This window comes from Acomys russatus, chromosome 3, assembly GCF_903995435.1.
Source record: "Acomys russatus chromosome 3, mAcoRus1.1, whole genome shotgun sequence".
In the NCBI taxonomy this organism is placed as follows: Eukaryota; Metazoa; Chordata; class Mammalia; order Rodentia; family Muridae; genus Acomys; species Acomys russatus.
The window spans coordinates 38504932-38526523 of record NC_067139.1 but is presented as its reverse complement, the minus strand read 5'-3'; the positions used below and the strand labels follow the sequence as shown (position 1 = coordinate 38526523).

Below are 21592 nucleotides of genomic sequence, written 5' to 3'. Positions count from 1 at the left end.
AAAGTCTGAAGCAGGCCAGGGAGGGGCACAGGTGAAGGGAAACTTGCAGGTGGGTTGGGCAGAACTTGCTAATAGTTGGGGTTGGTAGGAAGTAGGGGCCCATGCTTACTCCTGGTGTACAATACTGCCACTGATGGGGCCTAGGGACCCAGAGAAATTTAAGGTGCCTGGAGGACTGATAAGTGGACCTTTGTCATAGGGGCCTGATAGCTAGGTGTGCACTGACATAGGGACAGGGTGTCACTAGCGCTTGGCTGCTGTCAGAGAAGGAAACAGAAGGAATGTTATCTTAAAGAGTGAACATGTGTGGGACTTGCCAGGTCCTGGTACTTATGGCTTCTGACAAACACTGCTGTCCACAAAGGCAGCCCAGACACACCTGCAGGTCTTCTGGGGAATGGCTGGTCTGTGCATCTGTCACAAAGGGATTGAGCTATTAGTGGTCATCCCTGACCACAAGCTATTCCTGCCGAAAGGGGAGAGACACGGGCAATAAAAGCTCTGAAGGTCTTAGGCTGATGGTCTGTGAAACACATTTGCTAAGCCTGAGATTGTAGGAACCAATGGCAGCTCTTCCCGCAAATATGTGTGCCACCCATCCTCCATGTTTGGTGAGCCCAGGTACCTGTGTGCATGCTGTGCCCTAAGACAGTGTGGCACTGCAGAGAGTCAGCTTGTCACTTCAGAAAAGTTCTGATTCCTTTTCCTCATCCCCAGACCATGAGACTTGGTGCCTTGGAACTGGCACCGTGCAGGGTTCTTGGCACACAGGCTGGAGCCATCTTACCTCTGCTGTGTCTGGCAGTGTGGCAGCCCCAGCATGCCTAGTAATTTTGTTGTCTGTGGCCCTCATCTGTGTCTCTGACTGGTAGATGTTAGTGTGGACCACAGTCCCTGAGATAAAGCTGACAGTCTGAATGACAAGAACGCCTAGCCCTAGGCCTTCATGCTCACAGAGGCCCACACATCATGGAGCCTGAGCGGCTTAGCGTGTGGGAGGCCTGTCCGTTTGGTTCAGAGAGCAGTAGGGATTGCATCAAGGAGACTCCATGATCACCCAGTATCCCTTACAACCCATCTTCAGCACCTCACACTGGCTTCACATCCCATTTTACATTTGTTACAAGTATAATTTAAGTGACTGTAGGGCTGGGACCATGTTTGCCCAGCCAAGTTCCTGTAGTGTGCACTCGAGTGTAAGCATTTGCTGTATACTCAGGTTCAACCCTCCACCCTCTTAAGGTCTGTGTGCATCGTTGCTGTGGCCTGAGCTCATGGAGCCCAGATACAGGGCAGCCAGGTCAGGGATGATTGGCCGAGCACAGGGAGAAAGGAGGTAAAGGAAGCTCCGACGAAAGAGACCGGTCAGTGCAAAGGCATGAAGAAGAGAAGCACAGAGAGACCTCAGTGGGGACCCCTATGACTGTCTGTGTCGGAGTCTAGCTCACGTAGCATGAGGCCAAATTAGACTTATGTGGCAGGCCCAGATTTCTATGGCACTGCAGAGTGGTGGCCAAGGATCATGATTTTTTAGCTTGGGATTTTTTGGTGATCCTCGTAAGCTTTCAGTCAGGGCTAGGACACATTCTGATTTGTGTGCTGCAGATTGACTTGCCTACAGTATAGAGAGGAAGAAGGAGCAGGTAAGTGGAGGAAAACTCTGCAGATGCCTGTGAGTATGTGGTTAAGTTGGATGAGCTGAGTGCAATCCCGGCAGGTGCTAAGAACATCCTCTGGGCTGAGGGCTGTGTTAGGTGGGAGTAGACAGGAGCAGAGCCCGTCTTCCCCGGGGACCACATGTGCTCAGAGGTCCTCTTTCAGTGGCCACTGGTGATATCTGAATCTTGTCTGTCACAGCTCAGGGTCCTAGAGTAGAGTAGAGTACATTAAAGAACCTAGCCTCTTGGCTGTATGTCTTTGTTCTAGGCGAGGGCCGTAGTTTTCTTCCCATTTTACTACAGATTTATTATTCCACTCTCAAGTGTATAAAGGTGCAATTATTAAAGAGCTGTAGAACATAACAAGAAATCACATTATTTATTTTTTTTTTTTACACCATGAGGCATAAAATCAAGGCACTTAAAAGCAGTCATTGTCAGTATAACATTTATATGGAAGTAACTAATAAAATCAGTGTCACAGGACAAAGTGTGCAAAACTGTGTATTCTTTTTGCAAGGGGCAGACAGCTCTAGCCAAGCACATAAGTGGCTCGGCAGGCTCAGTGGGCACAGTAGCAGCCTGCATCTGTCATCTGTTTCTATCACGAGACCATAGTGAACCTGGAAAATGGGTAGTGAGCTGTCTCCAGTGGCCCTGACTGTGTGTCTTGCTCTCACAGTGAGCTTGCTGATCTGCTTCTGGGGCCATCACCATGTCGAGCCGTGGTGGGAAGAAGAAATCTACCAAGACCTCCCGGTCAGCCAAGGCAGGGGTCATCTTCCCCGTGGGACGGATGCTGCGGTACATCAAGAAAGGCCACCCTAAGTATAGGATCGGAGTGGGGGCACCTGTGTACATGGCTGCCGTCCTGGAATACCTGACTGGTGAGTGTTCCCAAGCCAGCAGCAGGCACTGTGGGTCAGATGTGGCAGGTCTGTGAGCTTTCCAAGGACTTACAGACTTACTTCTTTCCTACATACACAAGCTCTTTAAACCCCTGGAAAAGTCACAGAAGAGAGCACTAATTGTTTCTACCTAGATCTGTCAGTTGTTAACATTTTTCCTCATTACTTGTGGAAATCTGTGTTTGTGCACAGATTCTTCTGTATTTATTTTTGTCTCTTAGGTGATGTCATTCATCTATGACTTTGGATTTCTTTCTTGATTCAGGATCCATTTCAGTGTCTTAGGCTACACAAGCCCACCAGTGTGCCTAGTCTTGTGTCATCTTGAGTGACTCTCCAGGTTTTAGTTGTTTTCAAGTCTTCCATGCGTTGATATTTTAAAGTGTCCATTCCAGTTATTTTGCTGAATGTTCTCAGGTCTGGGCTGTTCTCACGATAACGCTTTGCAGGTGAAGCAGGGTGGTGTCAACGCTTCCTCTGGTGTGGACTTGTTCCTCTTGTTTCTTGTTCCGCTGAAATGGCATCTGCCAGCTCTGCACCTCTCCTCCCACAGCACTCCCTCACCCTGTCTTTAGTCTTCCAGGACGAATCTAATGAGAGCCCTAACCATGGCTGTTATGTTGAACAAGGATTTGGGGTAAACTGATTTTTATTTTATTTAATTTATTATTTTTTGTTGTTGTCTGTCTCTGTCTCTGTCTCTGTCTCTGTCTCTGTCTCTGTCTCTCTCTCTCTCTCTCTCTCTCTCTGCATTTTCCTTCTTACTTTTTGTGCTATTAGTATTGGCTCATGATAGCTTGACTGGGTGTGTAATTCATGTCATTGCTCACTTTAAGGCTTAGACTGTCTCAGGGGAGGAAAAGCAGGTCCTTAGGTCCCTGCTCCGTGTCCCCATTGCTTTCTCTATGTCCCCTTGCTTTTCCACTCAGAGGGGTGCTTTAGTCTCACCCTGCACTTCCCTTGTCCTGGTCTTAGAATCAGCCACTTCTCAGAGGTCTGTGGTCCTTCCCTCAGATCCGGTCTTACATTGTCCCCACTGTAGGAGGCAAGCTGGCCAGGGACAGATCTCTCTATTTTTAGTGGGAAGAAAATCAGGCCTCAAAGCACGGAAGGACTTGCCAAGTCTGCACATACCCTTTAAGGGGCCCAGAAGTGCCTGTCTTTTGTCATGGCGTTTACTAATTGGGTGAGCTTCCGAGTACTGAGATGCAGCTCTCCTGACTCTTGTGGCTGCTTCTCCTCTAGGAGAAAGAAGAGATAGAGCAAGACAGGGCACCTCTTCTAAACGGGCACAGCCAGTAGCAGCCTTGCCGGATGCACCTGGACTGCCCACGCCTCTCGCTACAGCAAGCCTCAGATCTCCCTGGAAGCAGACACCATCACGAGGGAGGTGACATTCTCAGGACCAAGCCCTGAAAAGTCATTTTGTCCCAGTCAGGAGGGGTTTGCACATATTTTGGGATTTTGACTTTCTGCTTGGGAACTATGCACCTGGGCTTGAGCTGGGCCTGATGCTCACTACAGATGAGGAAACAGGCTAGACTTTAGGTGGAGGGCCCAGTGTTGCTGCGTTTGCCCCTCTGTTCCTATAGTAAGACATTGAAGCAGCTTGCGAGAAGGAGAGAGTTCATTAGCTTTCAGGTTGTGGTCCTTCAAGGAAAAACAAGGCAGAAACTTGGGGTAAAGACTGAAATAGGGCCCATGGAAGAACCCTGCTCACTGCTCGCTTCCAGGTTTGCCCTCAGCTGCCTTTCTTCCACAGCCCAGGCCCACCATGTATGGTACCACCCACAGTGCGCTGGGCCCTCCTGCCTTGCATCAATTATCAATCAAGAAAGTGCTCTAGATTACAACTCAATTGTTATCCCATCACTTGTATCCTCCCATTCCTCCCTCCCTCCCCTTTCACCCTATTCCCCTCCCCTAGGTCTATGACCAAGGGGGACCTCCTCCCCCACTATATGGTCATAGGCTATCATGGTAGGTCATAGGCTCATCTTGGTAGCCTGCTTATTCTTTCTTTGAGTGCCATTAGGCCTCCCCACCAAGGGCAGGTGGTCAAATACAGAGCACCAGAGTTCATGTCAAAGTCAGTCCCCGCTCTCCACATAACTGTGGAGAATGTCCTGTCCATTGGGTAGATCAGAGTAGGGGTTTGACGTTTACTATTGTATTGTCCTTGGTTAGTGTGATAGTTTGAGCAGACCCCCTGGGCCCTGATCCACCCATCACCATGTTCTTCTTGTAAGTTTCTAGGACTCTCTGGGTCCTTCTATTTCCCCATCTTCTATATTTCTCTTACCTACAGTCTCAGTAGGATGTCCTCACATCTATCCCAGTCTTCTGGTAAGTGAAGACTTTCGTGGGACGTGCGTTTTGGGCCAGTGCCCAATTATAAGTGAGTATATACCATGTGAGTCTTTCTGCTTCTGGGTTAACTCACTCATTATGATCATTTCTAGTCCCATCCATTTGTCCACAAATTTCGGGATTTACTTGTTTTTAATAGCTGAGTAGTATTCCATAGTGTAAATGTACCACAGTTTCTTTATCCACTCTTCAACTGAGAGACATTTAGGTTGTTTCCAGGTTTTGGCTTTTATGAATAAGGCTGCTATGAACATGGTTGGACATATGTCCTTGTTGTGTCGGGGAGCATTTTCTGGGTATATTCCAAGGAGTGGAATAGCTGAGTCTTGAGGAAGCCCTATTCCCATTTTTCTGAGAAAGTGCCAGATAGATTTCCAAAGTGGTTGTACAAGTTTGCATTCCCACCAGCAATGAAGGAGTGTTCCTCTTTCTCCACATCCTCACCTGGTCCCTCTTGTCTATGATAATGCGTAGTGGTGCCCACAATGACTGTGACCATGTTGTACCTTCCCTGGTCTCTCTTGGCTATGGTCATGTGTGGCAGTGCCCACAGTGGAGGGTGGCTCAGTGAGGGTAGCCGGGACTGTGGCTGGGGAAGCAGCTCAGAGGCTTTCTTTGCTTGGCTTCAGCTGCAGTAGCTCTTGCGCAGTGAAGTGTGAGATACTTGTGTTTTATAAAGCTCTTCCAGCAGGGCTACTCCACGCTGTATCTGCCAGCGTACAGCTTTAGTCCATGGCATGAATATCCCATGACACTGCTCATTGCATGCCTGGCCCATGTAACTCAGAAGGACATCAGAGTTGTGAGCACTGAAGGAGAAGAGTAAGCTCAGGGGCCGTGTCCAGCTAGCACCCCTCAGTACAGTGCTGCGTGCACCATGACTGCCCTCAGAAGGTGACAGTGCTCAGTCTATGACATGCATGGAATCTAGAAGTTGTAGGCGTCTTGTTTTAGGCCTTAGTGGGAAGGAGAGGTGGACCAAACCCTCTTTCTGTTCTGTTCTTTGCTTTTGTTTTACTGAAGACCTTTTCTCGCTTATCTTGCATATTTATTGACTATCTCCTGTTTGCCAGTCGCTGTGCTATGCTCTGTGTGAGAACAGAGAGTGATGGGGGCAGAATAGGCTCCACGTTGTGGAGCGCTATCCAGTTTAAGTGCTGTGTGCAGAGTGGGTGTGAACAAAGCAAAGAGGACGTGAAGCAAAGGTCAGGGTGCATGTGAACTTCTGTGTCAGAGAAAGCGTTAGAAGGCAGGAAGGAGAAGTCAGCACAGGCCCAGGGAGGGCCCTGGTGTCAGGCCATACTGCAGGAGCTGGGGGAGGTCTCTACCCTCAGCCTCCCTGTGCAAAGCTCCCTGTGCATGACACACCTGCTGGATGCTAACACCATACACAAGCATGAGGACGCCCTAGAAGAGGAGGAAGGACCAGCCTCCTGTCATCTGGGAGGCTAGTCAAGGTGTGCCTCAGATACTGTGCTGTGACACAAGGTGGGTGTCAGAGGGAAGTCTCATTCATCTAGCAGGGCCTCACTGTGGGCTGTGATATGTCAGGTACAGACACCATCCCCATCTCCAGCCCAGAGAGCTTCAGTCCAGCACAGGTACAGGTAGGTGACGGTGGTGATGAGATAGACCACCTGTACTTGGAGGTAGACGTGGGACTGTAAACATGTCCCAGAAGATGTCTCCTGGAGGATATTTTAAACTTCTCAGCATGTCAGGTTCCCTGCACTCCATATAAAGAGGTGACCTTCTTTTCTGAGTGGCCCAGACTCAGAGGGGCTTAAACAATAGCAGCATTGTCTGAACGTGGGTCAGGGGATGTCCATCTGGAAGATGAACAGGCCTCCTCCCTACAAGAGAGGCCCAGAGAACTGCAGAGCCTTCTGGAGCAGGAAGGCTGTCCCCTGGTGACCAGCTGCATTAGTTAGTCTTCTTGTTTCTGTGACAAGCTCACGGATGACTTGAAGAAGGAAGTGCTTATTTTGGTTCAGTTTGGAGGTAGAGTCCACCATAGCAGGGGCAGGGCATGAGACAGCTGCATGCTCTGCACCCACAGTCAGGAAACAGTCCAGGAGACCAGCCCAATTTAGAAACGCCCTTATCTGTGCACAGAGGTGTGTCTCCTAGGTGATTGTAGACTGTGCTGAGCTGACAGCATCTGCTCTGGTTCTTGGGCTATGGTACTACTGTTTGTAAGATGAGCATCACAGTCCCCGTCCCAATGAGTTATAAGGCTGAGGTGGAAACAGCCTGCGGAGTCCATGTCCCACACGGGAACATAAGGGAGGTAGGAAGGCTCCAGAGGTTCTGTTCTGAGGTTGCCATTTCCCTTAAGGGTGGTAAGGGAGCTCTCCTTGCCCACTGTGCACTGCTGTTCTTCCAACTGATCCATCCATTTGGATCTCCCCAAGCACCTACAGAGTGTCTTACTTAGAACTGTTCTAGACTCTCCCCCAAATGTCTCTTGTCATTGGACACCTCAAGTTGCCCACTTGCCACGCTCTCTTGTCTGGTGCTGAAGGCCCCCTATATCTAGAGTTCAGATACACTCTTGGAAAACGTGAAGTATTTCTTGGCTGTATAGGAGCTGACAGGGCTCAGCTCTTAGCCTGTTACATCAGAGCTGAGGCCAGAGCAGCCTGGAAAGGTGCTGAGTTGGTGGTCCCCTGTGAACCAGAGGCTAGGAACATGGTCACATCTTGTGGAGATTGCATTTTCAGGGACAACCACGCAACTTGTCCTTCATACTCCTCTTAAGAATGGGGGTGTGTGAGGAGGTGGTGTGCGTCCTGCTCTGAACCGTGAAGCTGGCACCAGCTCTTCTCTTAGTAGAGAGCCCAGTCATCTGCTGAGGTTAAAAGGAGTACACACCATCTGCAAGAAGCCTGGGTCAAAGCCTGCCTCAGTTCTTCAGGCCCTGTTGGAAGTCTGTAGTACTGTCTGCTCGTCCATGTGGTGCTTCAGCTTTGCTGTCTAGTCTCCTGGCCTCCTAGCCAAGAGATCAGAGCAGCCCTACCTCTTGAGAGTGCTGTGTACCCTGATCTTGCCCCTAAGCATGTAGCTTGTATTTCATGTTAACACAACCAGCAACAGACGAAACAAATAAACAGTGTTAACATGGGGGACAGTGAGGCAATCAAGGACCGACTCTACCTAGCCATCAGCTTTGACTCATAGTATTAGGGAACCTTAATAAAATGATTTATTTGGAATCATGTATATGTGCATGTGTGTAGGGTGTGAGGGGACTGTGAATGTGAGTGTGGTCCCTGCAGAGGCCAGAAGAGGGCACCTGACCCCTGTTGTGGGGTTATAGGTAGCTGGGAGTTCCTGACGTGGTGCTGGGAACCAAACTGGTCCTCTGCAAGAGCTGCAACCACTCTTTAACTGCTGCATAGTCTTTCTAGCTCACGGAGGAACTTTGTGATGAATGAAGTTTTAAGGAAATTTGACTCTTGCTGAAGTTCCAGAAAAACCATAGAGCCTCTACCTGCTTAGCAGAGTGTTAATAGAGCCAATATGATGTAAGAAATGGGACTTGGGGGCTGGAGAGATGGCTCAGAGGTTAAGAGCATGAGTTGTTTTCCCAGCACCCACATGGCAGCTCACAACTGTTTGTAAGTATCGGGGATCTGATGCCTTCAAGGGCACCAGGTGTGCATGTGGTGCACATACATGCAGGCAAACATGTACACACATAAATAAATATCAAAAAGTTAGAAAAGACATGGGGCATTATTGCTGTTCCCTTGGGATTTCCGTGCTGTTGAGGTGACAATGAAGTGGCAGTATGATGCTCGAGGCTGAAGTCAGGGAATGACCAGATTCATACTCCTTTAAAAAACAAACAAACTGCTGTCACCCAATTCCCAAGGCAAAGAGATTGGAGGCTATTGGATCTTAAATTACTTACATAGGTCGGTCGTGGTGGCGCACACCTTTAATCTCAGCACTCAGGAAGCAGAGGTAAGCAGATTTCTGTGAGTTTGAGGCCAACCTGGTCTACAAAGCGAGTCCAAGACAATCAAGGCTCCACAGAGAATCCCTGTCTCAAAAGACCAATAATTAAAATAAAGACATACCTTTTTGAGTCAGGTGTGATGATACAGGCCTTTAATTCAGTGCTGGAGGCAGAGGTAAAGAGTATTACTGTGAGTTCGAGGCCAATATGGCCTACATAGTAAGTTCCAGAACAGCCAGGACTACGCAGAGAGACCCTGTGTCAAAACAAACAGACAAAAAAACCCAACATATATGTAAGCTTTGCTGTGACACAATCAGAGACACCAAGCCTAGAAGAGGTGGCATCTGAGGGGAGCTAAGTTAGGAGACAGAAGTGTCACCTTAACGAATGAACTGTGCTCTGGCTTGGCATTGATTCTCTAAGCTCGACCTAGGAAGACTCAGGTCTCCTCCACAGAGAACCTGTAATGTACACAGTGCTACAGTATCTAAGTGAGACAGTCACCTGGGACGCTCGTGCTGTGGAAGTCACTGCCACACTACCTTAGTGAGGGACCTGGTGCTAGTCACTGGGACTGGAGACATGAGCTCCACCTTCAAGATGCTTGCCTTGAAAGGAAGAGCCTTTGTGGCCCTTCAGCCCAGGCTCTGAGAGAACAGGCTTTGTTCTGTCATGATTAGACCACTCTACTGTTTTTCTCAGAAACCCTAGTATGTAATTGAATCACACACCTATTCTATACTTAACTTTCTAGTGACTTAAACCTCTGTGGCAAAGGAATCCACCAGCAAAGGTTGTCATGCAGTTAAGCAGGATGGGGAGTGTTGGCAGCCAGCTCTCCACAGGACCACCGAGTCAAAGCTGGGCTCTTTAGAAGAGCCCTGCAGACTTTGAAGACTGGCATAGGCAGGGCCTGCAGTTAATCTGTCACTTTCCCTGAAAATGTGTCCCAAGTCTCTTCTGCTTTCCTTTTTGGGACACCCCAGTGTGTCCTGAACTAACATAGCTAAAAATAGAGCAGAAAGAGAACTGTATTCAGGCTGTGCTCTGCGATGCTCCGCAGGCCTCGGAATGGCATCCCTTGTGTGTGTGACTGCTCATGACACGGTTCCTCAAAGCCCAGCTCCCTTAAAACAGAGCCAAACAAAGCAATGAGAAATCAAACATTTTAAGGAATCAGAGGGTTGCAAGTAGAAGAAAGGTGGCTACTGAAATTCAAAGTTTACTGGGCATTTGGATCTGTGGCTTTGGATCCGTGGCTCTTTTCCTGGCCTTGTGACTCCTGAGTTGGAGAGTTTAGGAAGCTGAAACTCGCTTTGCAGCTTCACCAGCCAGAGGGAGCAGCTGGGTCTGCAGCCTGCTATGGGCCTCAGGGAACAGTCCTGGTCAGCTGGTCACTGATATAAGCTATCAGTGGTCTCTGTTGGTAACACATTACAGAATTGGTGCATAGTCTTACACAGTGAACTATCAAGTAAAGATTAAGGAGAGTAAGAAACTGTGACCTGTGACCACCTATGACCTGGCAGTCCTTTAGTCTCCTGAGGGGGATAGATGACTCCCGGGAGCCCTTGAACAAGAATAATTTCAGCACTACTTCCCTAAAGAACAGTGTCAACATGCTGGGGCTTGTTTTGTGGTTGGAAGGAAGAGCCTAGAAGCCAAGGGTGGGCCTCATCCAAGATGTGGAGGTGGAGCAGGGCTGGTGGGATGGCTTCCTCCACTGCACATGGCACTACAGATGCCAGACTGAGTTATATAGTCATATGGTCCTTAATCTGGCTTTTGCCCTTCCTTTCCTCCCTCCCTTTCTTCCTTAATGTTTGCTTTTGAGATAATTACATTTCTCTCTTTCCTCTCTCCAAGCCTTCCCCACTTTCCTTCAAACTTGCAGCCTCTTCTTTCATTTTTACTGCGTGCAAATATGTATATGCATATACATACATATTCCTAAATATAACCTGTACAGTCTATATGTTACTTGGGTGTATATTTTCAGAGCTGACCATTTGGCACTGGACAACCAGCTAGTTTGCTTTTCCCTGGGGAAGACCACCTCCTAGTCCCAGGAGTTGTGGGCTTTCTCTATCCACTTGGGCAAGTCTATTGCTGGCATCCTTGTTCAGCTCACATTTGGACAGTTGTGTTGTTGGGACTTTATGGGTGTAGCTTCTGACATTCCTAGGAGACAGAACCTCACAGCAAACTCCCTGATCCTCTGCTTCTTACTATTTTTCACCTCCTTTACTGCAGTGTTTCCTGAGCCTTAGGTGCAAGAGTGTTTTATAGATGTTTCCATTCCGACTGGGCTGCATGACTGCATTTGGTTGGTTGTGGATTCTCTCTTGCAAAGGGAAGCTTCTTTGATGAGGGGTGAAGATTACACCTATCCGTGGGCATAGATGTGTATAGATTGTTGTTAGGGATTATGCAGTTAACTTGGCTTTCCTAGAAAGTCCACGGAATTGTCTAGGAACAAGCACTTGGGACCTGGGCACTCCTGGAAATAATTGTTCCAGGTCCCCATTCCCTCCCAGGACCCTGGGCTAGATGACAGCATTTCAGTCAGAAGGGAGAAAGCTCATTGCTTAGGCTTCCTTGTATGTTTGTTTTGAGACCACACCTAGCACCACCATTCCCCCATTTGGAAGTCTGTAGCCCAGGCTGGCCTAGAAGTCACTATGTATCTGCCAAAAATCCTCCTGCCTCAGAGTCTCTAGTGCTAAGACTGTAGGCAGTTAGCAACTCACTCAACATATTGGTCTCATGACAGAGTCTGTTTGTTTGTTTTGGAGATTGACCCAGGAAATCACATCTGCTGTGTAAGTGCTTTGCCCTTTACATCTCCAGCCCTTGACAGCATCTTCACAGGACAGAAAAAAAAATTTTAAAACAATATCTAACCTATCAGTTAATTCTTCCTTTCAGAGAATTGAAAGGAATTTAATGTGTTCACTGCCAAAGACGGGTAGGTTTCCTCCTGTGTTACCTTCTAGCAGCTTGATGGGTTCTGTCCTTTGCAGTTAGATCTGTGGTCTATTCTGAGTTGATTTTGTTGCCAAGAGTGTAACATCTATGTTGAGACTAAATTTTTTTTACACATAGATGCTCATACATGATAGTATACTGTTGAAAAATCTTTGCCTTATTGAAGAAAAACCACAGTACCTAAACTCTTTAGTGACATGGAGGCTCACTGTGTCCTCATGGTATCTCTTGAAGGGTGATCTGAAGGGTGACACTTGTGCCACCAGTGTCCGCGGAACAGACAAGTTCCTATTGGGCCAATGGGAGTATATAACATCATAACGTGTGTTTTGGTTTCACAAAGCATGGCAAAGCCTTAGTGTACTTTCTTCCATACGGGATCCATATGTGTTGATGGCAAACACTCTCAGGTTGTTTGGGAACTGTACAGCATCTTAGTCCCTCCCTGTAGATTACAGATTTAACCTTCTATCTGTTACTCTTAATGTTTTCTCTGTCCTTTTCTGAACTTTCTAGATAAGTATTTCTGATCTGGACAAGTGCCCTCTGAGTCTTTCCAGTTTATTAGTTCTCTTTTCAATGATATATAATCTGTAATTCAGTCAGTAAATTATATATTGTAAGAAAAGGTGTTTGTGTGCTGGTGTGCATGTGCCACAGGGCATGTGGGGGTCAGAGGACAGACATCTGGGAGTCAGGTCTTCACCGTCTGTGTTTTTGATGTAAGGTCTCTCATTTCTGCGGTTGCACTGTGTACTCTAGGCTGCCTGGCCTGAAAGCTTCTGAGTGATTCTCCGGTCTCTGCCTCCCATCTTGCCTTAGGAACTCACATCACCTTGTGGGCTGTTTTGTGGGTTCTGGGGACTGAATGTAGGTGTTGGACTGTATGGAAAGTGCTTTTTACTGAGTGGTCCACACTGTTTACATTCACCTGCGATAATCGGTTTTCTCCCAAGTTCTGCTGGGGCTTTTGAAATATGGGGCTTGTTTATTTTTATTTATTTAATATAACTTCTTGCTTTTCATTTTCAGTTACCATTATATTTAAATAAAATTTACAGTTATTGTATAGTCCTCAAATAATAATATGAAATCTTTAAAAAGATTTATTTTAATTTTGTGTGTATGAGTGTTTTGTCTGTATGTAAGCATATCATTTGTGTTCAATACTTGGGAAGGTCAGAAGAGGGTGTCTGGTTCCTTAGAACTGAAGTCACAGATAATTGTGAGCCTCCCTGTGGGTGCTGGGAACTGAACCCTAGGCCTCTACTAGAATAGGCAGTGTAACTGTTGAGCCATCTCTCTAGCCCTGTTAGTGCATACATGTACATGTGTGCGCGCATACACACACTTTATAATTATTTTGTATGTGTATGTGTGTACATGAGCATGCTTTTGTGGCATGTATGGAGATCAGAAGACAACTTTGGGGAGTTAGGTTCCCGAGATGGAACTTAGGTTATCCGGCTTAGTGGCAAGAACCTTCACCTGCTGAATCATCTATCTGTCTGTCTGTATATTTGTTATTGTGTATGTGTGGTTATAGCCGTGTGTGTGTCTGTGTGTGTGTGTGTGTGTGTGTGTGTGTGTGTGTACTGTGCAACAATTTGTACACATATATAATGCATTTGGGGCATTTTCACTTCTATCACTCTTTTTTATTTCTCACCTTCTTCTGCTGTACTCTGGTCCAATGGGATCCCTCCTACTTTCAAGCTTTTTGATTTTTGTGCACCACTGACTTTAATTAGGGTTGCCTGTATGAGAATAGGTGGAAAGTTACTTACATTGCTGAGGAAGGTACCTCTCCCTTCCTATAAGGCTCTGTTTTTAATTGTTTTATTTTTTATATTATTATTTTGAAGCATTTGGAACTTACTTGATGTATGGTATAAGGTAAAGCTCATTCTGCATTTTGTTTCGTAGGGTAAGCTGGTTATCCCAGCATAATTAATTAAATAGTTCATCTATCCCTTCTGAGTCCCTTTTCTGCTTCATTGGCCTGTATTGTTATATACTTTTTCCTTGTAGCAGTTTCTCATACCCAGTGCTATGCACTGCCTTGTGTTTTGTCAAATTTACTTCCTTTAGTAAGTAAAAATTCCCATAATAAAGGATATTCACTGAGGCACAGCATCTCTCTCCGGCTCTTGGGCAACCTGATTCTCCCTTGTTTTTTAATGTATGTATGTACTTACTAAAGTTACTCTTTTCCTTTGGCATTCCAGAATAAATCTAGAAAATGAAATGGGAAAAAAAATCATTGTGCCAAGAAGTTAATGGACACATGGTGAGCACAGGCTGCTTTGGTTGGGAGAACCCGAGAATATTTAATCTGTTCTAACCCCCTCAGCTCCATACCTGAGCTCACTCTTCACTGCGAGGCAGGGCTTGTCAGCAGCCTGGCCTGTGTTCCTCTGGGATGGCAGTTTTGTTCACACTGCTGCACTATTATCAAGAGCCTGTGTTCTAATATGAAACCAGGCCAGGGCCGTGGAGAGCAGCTCGTATGTGCACCTTTCACACTTCCAGACCACACCAATGAGGCCTCTCATTCAGGAACTCATCTGGAATGACCCACGTGTGAAAGAGTTACCACACCCTGACCAAGTGCACAAGCTGGGTGCTGGAGTCACAAGATTTGCATGAGTGTCCCATGTGTTAGCCGTGTCAGAGGCCACCTCTGTGACTCCAGAGCAGGGAGCTCACCTTCTTCTCCTCTTCAATAATACACTTACGTTCCTAGTACTGGGTCTGGCATCGCACATGCTTTACAGAACAGTTCTTTACTCAGCAGGAGGAGGCTAGTCAGGGTGGCGAGCTTCAAGAGGGGCCGGGCTGATGATTTCTTGTGCTGCCAGCAAGTGTTAAGTTAAGCAGAATTAGGATGATCTTGAGAGCAGTGAGCCACACCTGTTTGGGGAGTGGCACCAGGCAGGGCAGCTGTTGCTGGTTAGCAGTGGGGGTTAGAAGGCTCACACAGACAGCTTTCTCCTGTTGCCCCTAAAAGCCACCAAGGGCCATCAGCTGAAGCTGCTAGGAGCCACCCTGCTGGTTAAAAATTGCAGTGTCCTCAAAGGGCCCAGGATCTCTCTGTGCATCACTACCAGAAGTTGCTTCTGAAAACTTTGGGAGAGGAGAAGGAAATAGGTCAGACAGAACTCCTTCCGAATGACCTCTCCCAAGATCTCTCCCTGAAAACGCAGGGACCAGAGAGAGACAGTTACAGTGCTCTTGGCTCTTTTGTCTAGTCAACCCAGAATCCAGTAGCACAAGACAAAAGGTAATTCCTCAGGGCTGTGATGAGTTGCCGCAAGGCCAGCCCAACAGCACTACTCATAAGCAGCCTCTTCCAGGGTTGCTTGCCACGGAGGTGAAGTGCGCACTCCTGGGATCTGCCAGGCTGCTTCTCTCAGCCTGCGGCTCCAGCCCTGGTCCCTACCTTCCACCCTTCCCTCCCTCCCTCCCTCTTCTGATTCCAGCCCTTCCTTATTAATTAAGCAACCACATCTACCATTTAGTGGGTTCCCAGGATGGCACAGATGTCCCCTTCAGCAGCTCACTGGGCTGTCTGGTGTCGCTCAGTGCCTGCCTGTCTGTAGGCTCTGGATCTCTAGAGAAGCCTGGCTCCTTACAGGGCTCCCATTTCAGCTGGCAGAGCCATTTGGAAACTCAGTCTTTCTGCGTGTAGCTCATTATTGCCTTCGTTATACCCTGATCGGTGTCCTTGTAATTGCTGGTAGCTGAGGCCGACTTGGTAAACATGTATCTGTTGCCTTTATGAATCTGGGTGCTACTGCTGAAAGTCAGTATCTGCACTCGTTGAGAAAATGAGGAAAATTTACCTGAGGCAGCAACATTTCCCCTGCCCTCCCATCCCTGTCTCAGACCCCAGTGGTTTCTAGTCCAGATTCAGAGACTGGTTTGTGCTGATATTAGAGAGTATCAGGCAAGTGCTTTTGAGGGTAGGGCAGTTTATGTTTGTTGTGCACTTAACTGTGCACCAGGCCCCAGTGAAATGATTTACATGGAGCAGCTCACTGAGTCCACAAGCTGCCCACAACTCTTCCAGAACTACCCAGCTTAGTAACCTATCCCCCCACAGAGCAGCTCCTGCCCAGACTCTGCTGGGCTGAACCCCCAGCAGCTAAAGAGCACCTGGACCCAGGATCTGCCCCAAGACCCCTAGTCCACTTTGCACTACCTTGTTTCAAGCAGCCCCTGGGCACCTCAGGAAGACTAGTGTATGTTCAGGCTTTGTGCTTAGTGAAGCCTCAGCCTGAGGGGATAGGCTCCAGAGCAGTGTGTGCGTAAGGCCTTGCACAGGCTGGAGACTGCAGGATGACAGGTACACAGCCAAGGGTGAGGGAAATCCAGAGCATGGGTGGGAAATGGTATTGCCAAGAAGGGGATGGTCTTTGGGTGACCTGGACTGGGTTTCAGGGAGGAGCTGGCCCATGCTGGCAGCTGCAGAACAAGCGCGTTGCTAGGGAGTGTCTGTACAGCCAAGAGCCTCAGCAGGAGCCCCATAGGCCTCGAGATGGAAGGCCTGCCCAGGCAGGTGTGCAAGCTTGTGTTGCTTGGTGGTGCTAGAGAGAGGGTGGCGAGCAAGAGAGAAGGTGGCGGGCAAGAGACTTCTGGACCAATGTCCCTTCACTGGCCCCTCAAAGAAGGGGTTGTAGAATGGAGTGCTGGGTGTATATAGAGCTTATGTCAGTGCTCAGACAGTGACCTCATCCTTAGGAATCCACTGACAGGACAAAGGTGCTGCTCATGAGGGTGGCCCCCAGAAGCTGCGGCCCCACTTGAGCTTCCTCCTTTTGCAGCGCTCTGCTACTTTTGTTACTCCCCCAGAAACACTCAGCTGAAGTTCCTGTGCTTGCAGTGTTGATGGGGGAGGGCTACACAGGCTGGGAGGGGTGTCTAAGGGTACTTGTGACCTGCAGTAGCAGAAGCCCGTGGGACAGCTGGAGCCGTGCCACTTTGCACTCGATCTTGTTTTGATTTCTTCCATGTTTCCCTGACTTGTCTCTGATTTTGGTTCCCCATGGCCAGCTGCATGTGTGAGCAGGGCCTTTTTAAATGAGCGCTGTCTTTACATTATACTTCTTAAATCATTTCCTTTCAGCAGACATCTGATTGTTCACCCTTCCTCGGCTGAATTAAGAACAAATGGCTGTGGTTTTCCATATTAAAACAAACATACACATTAACCATTTCCTTGTAAATTAATTTTGAGACCTTGAAAGTGAGTGGCTAGTGGCACAGAGGGCTGCCCAGCACCAGTGTCGGGGTAGGGGGTTGTGGAACAGGTTTCCTTAGGCCACTTCCCTTTTCTCCTCAGGAGAGTTGTGTAGCCTCAGCCTCTGGCTCTGGTTCCCTGCTGTGGTGCCCCCTGCTGGGGTCAGATGAAAGTCTCAGGCCCCATCCCAAGGCAAGGCCCGCCTGTGTGGCTGTCTCGGGTCCTGTGTTCTATCAAGGCAGGTCTGGCAGGACGAGGTTAATGGAGTTCAAGTGCATTTTTCAAACATATGTAAACTGTTAAGTGTAGCAGCAGAGGATAAAGTGCTGGGGAGGAAACACCAGGTTTTCTGTTGATTTTTTTTTTTTTTCCCTTGCTTTTGCTTCCCATATGCATCTATGCACCCAGTTGTTTAGATGGAAGAAACCAAAGTTTAGATGTTTAGTTTCTTACCTAATAATCAAGGCTCTATTGCTGCTGCCTCCTCCCCTTCCTGCCCCCTCCCCTTATCATAAGAGCATTATAGTAAATAGTAGCTTGTGTTTACCAAGCGTTTTTCTTAGTACTCAACCCTACAAACGTCAATCCCCATTTGCTAGATTGGGAAACTGAGGCTGAGTGTTGTCTTGGCCACAACAGTTACAGGAGCTAAGATTCAAACTGCCCGACAGCAGACCTAGTGCTACCCATGGTGCATCGTAGCTGCTGCCTATACTGCAGGCCATGTGGAGGTACTGTACGTGGAAGCTTAGATCTGCAGAGGTGAGAGAGGGTTCCTGGCAGTGGAGCTACTCAAGCCCTGGGGTTGGCAGGGGTTTACAGGGAGGTGACACTTCCCAGCCATCCAAGTGTCTCTCTTCTGTTAACATGCATGCCAAATGACTTTACTCTGGCATGTGCAAAAGGAGTGTCCAGTGGAATGTATTGTAAAGACTCCGAGGCCAGGCTGCAGTTCTGTCTTGTGGGCAGTCTTCGTGGAGCTGGACCAGATGCCATCCAGGCCATGGAACTGACAGCAGTTCAGTGAGATAGCAGATAGAGTGGGCCTTGCAGGAAGCAGTGAGCGCCTCACTCTGAAAGGCTGCCCTCAGTGCCTGCACAGCCTGTGCTTCGAGGAACACCTAGTTCCTCTGAGAGCCCAGAGCAGCCTGGGAACGGGCCCTGGGACAAACCAACAACAGGGAACTTTGCTGTGGCACAGAGCTCCACCAGGGGGACAGCTCTGCTGGTTTTCCACTACCTCTTTGCCTGAAAGGTGAGGTAGGAGCATTGGATTCTGTGGTGGACATGGCTGCAGGCAACTCCAGGTCACTGAGAGATTGGAGAGGGCTAAAATGTGGTCAGGACACAGGAACTCCTTAGCAGTCATCCTCCAGTTGGGGTTGATTGGGTTAAGGCCTTGTGGAATGGTGTCCCAGTTGTGAACTTTAGTCAGTGGAGGGGCGAGGAATCAAAAGAATACAATAAGCAGATTCCTTGTCATGTTGTTGGCTCTGTAGCTGATATCTGTATTCTCCTTGGGATTACATGAGCATTTGCTTTCTTTGATTTCTGATTGTTCGTTTCAGTCTTTCTTTCGTTAGACGGGATGCTTCAAACAGCTCTGTAAAGGCCCCAGATTCTTTCCTATAGCAAGGTTTGTGTTTGGAGTTTGGCTCGGCCTCACCACATCACCTGTTAGCTGTTAGAGACTAATTCTGCAAGCCATGACTTCATCTCGCTACAAGAAGGTAGACAGAACACTTCCACGCAGCAGAGATGGTTCCGTTCGAGATGCCGTGTTGTGGGGAGGGGGGAAAGGTTAGGTTCCAAACCTTTGGTCTTGGGGCTGTCAGAAGTATTCTTGTTCAGCGAGCTGTCCCAGAGAATCTTGTTATGGTGCCCTAAAACCATCCTGTTCAATAAGGCTGGGAGCTCATTGGAGGCTCTGAGGAGACAAGGCCACATCACCAGTCCTGGCCACCACAAGCCAAGAGCTCCTGAGCTGCTCCCGAGTTGTCTCACTCTAGACCTGGCCGAGAGTGGGATGCTTGGTTGTCTTACAAGTTAGGTCTTAAACCAGCACTAAAAGAGTAGTTACCAAGCCCTCAGCAGCAGGCCCCACATAGCATTTCTGCCCAGGGATCTTTAACCATATTTAGAATCCTCTCCAGAGCTGACCTTGTGCACTCAGGTCCCAAATGCAGCCAGTGTTGGTCATTAGCCATAAAAATTAGCCTATCTCTGCCAGGAAGAAGGTTCCAGGGGGTGGCGGGTCTGGTGAGGGCCCCTGCTTTTTCCTTTCTAATGCTCCTATCCCAGCGTTCCGTGCTTCCTCGCAGGTTCCACTTTGATTCTTTTCTTTTCTTTCTTCTTCTTTTTTTTTAGTTGTCTCCTCCAGGGTGTAGCTCTCTGAGGAGGGATTCAGAAACTGAACCATGGACATCATGGGAAAGGCTTTACATTTGTAAATTGGATATTTTTCTGTGTCTCTTTCTCAGAATTGTTTCCCTTAACTAGCCAAAAGCAAAACTTCCAGAGGTGCACAAGACCTTCCAAATGTCAAATGAATGGAGAGCAGGCACCCGCCCCATCCCCACCCCCAGGCATTGCTGCCCGTGGGCAAGGGCCAAGGCAGAAGCTGGCCCCTTGGTGGTAGTTCTGTGGGCCTACCCCGGGAGTGTGGGATGCCTGCATGGAGTATGGGGTACAGCCCAGGGCTTCCATGGTTTTCCCTTCTGTGAAATTTACCAAGGAGAGTGTCGCATTCTGAGGAGCAGACCTCAAGGCTTGCTCCCTTTGTCACAAGGCAGCCATCCTCTCCCATTCCTCTTATGAAGGCCAGTGTGCCCTGAAGAGCAAACAGGAAGTGCCCATCCTGTTGAGTCCTGGCAGCTTATATTCCTCTTTCTCCAGGATGCAGGCAGCCCTCTCCTGGCTGGGAAAGACTTTTACTTTATTGCTATTTCTAATGTTGGGCCTAGGATGAAAGGGCAGAGAATGTTTGTGCTGCTCAGCAGGAGGTGAGCCTATGCTGCCGTCAGGACCTCGCCTTCATCTTTCTCAACTGTTGTACAATGCCCAGGCCCTCTGCCCACTGCAGTGTAGAGGCAGATTGGGGATGAAACATGCTGCTTGTAGAAGGTATAAGTCCCCTGATGATAGTGTTGCTATGGTTACTATCCATCTGGAAAAACATGGGAGTAAACAAGATACAGTACTCGCTTGGTTGGCTGGAGTTTCTCCCTGTCTCTCCTTACTTTTAGAATGGATGCAGCTCCTGCTTGCTGCAGAGTCCACTCTTTGGTGGTAGGAACCTAGGCCTGGACATCCATCTTGACATGCATGTTGCTGGGCTCTGCAAAAAGGAAGCCTTGGACTTCAGCTCCTTGGTACAGAAGGCAAGGGCGTGACACCCTCACCCTGTTTTTTCCTAGGATCTCCCATTCCTAGACCCACACACCTACCTCACTGCTCATTGCCAGCACCACATGGCCAGGCTGGCATTTCTGAATTGGAGCTGAATTGGCAACATGCCATGGCCACGAGTCCTTGAAATGTCCCAGGGGAAACTAAGGCCATTGAAACTGGAGCCGAAAATCAAGAACCCGGGGGAAGGCTAGTGAAAGCTCAAAGATGTCCTCTGGGTCTTTGGGAGGCATCACGTTGCCTTGACCTCTGGTGCTTGCTTCTGAGGCACTTAGTTGCTTTCTTTCCATTTCTCACATACTGCCTTCCCACCCAAGTCAGGGGCCTGCACCACTAAGGTTTCACTTTCATGTCTGTCATTTCGCTGCATGGAGAATCAAGGACAGTGTGACCTCTGTGTCCTGAGGTACTACAAATACACTCTTCATTTGGCATTCAAGAAAGCTGTTCTCTGTGTACTGAGAAGCTATGCGGTACGCTGTACTGAGACTGGAGGGGAGCAGCTCCGTGAGGCTAAGGTGGCAAAGGGAGCCCTTCCTCCAGCTGGTGCCGACAGCGCTGGCCAGCCTCCCTGCCTCACACTCACGGCTCTTCACTCTTGTGCAAGAGACCCAGGTACGGCACCCTCCAGAGCTCTTTCCTCTGCAGCCTTGTGTTGGTCTCCCTTCCTGCTCATAAGACAGGAAACTCAATGCCTTTGTGTCCTTCTCAAACACAGGGCTATTTATCTCTGTGATGACTGAGCAGAATGATTTCCTGGTTTAGGGGAGGAGACCTGTTGTTCCAAGTGTGACTGATTCCCCCTTTCCCTGCCCCACTGCCATTATGAAAGTGTTCTGAGTAGGCAAGCATGCCCATCTTTACACATCTGTAACACACGTCTGCACGGGGCTTAGTTGTTACTCTTGAGAATACACACACCATCTCAGGTATGGTGCTGCATGCACTGGTCTAGCTTCTCAGGAGACTGAGGCAGGAGAATTGCAGGTTTAAGGCTAGCCTGGCTACCTAGTAAGTCAGGCCAAATTGAGACCCCCGTCTCAAAGCAAGC

The 21592-nt window shown here is 48.4% G+C and overlaps 1 protein-coding gene across 4 annotated transcripts in view; it reads left to right on the top strand.

Annotated features, from left to right (window-relative positions):
• Positions 1–21592, top strand: part of LOC127212071 (core histone macro-H2A.1) — a 61817-nt gene that overhangs the window by 6700 nt on the left and 33525 nt on the right. For all 4 annotated transcript variants that reach the window (XM_051172233.1, XM_051172230.1, XM_051172232.1 and 1 more), the window contains exon 2: positions 2341–2545. In XM_051172233.1, coding sequence (XP_051028190.1) covers positions 2374–2545 — 172 coding nt within the window. In that variant the 5' untranslated portion in view covers positions 2341–2373. The remainder of the gene's footprint in view (positions 1–2340; positions 2546–21592) is intronic.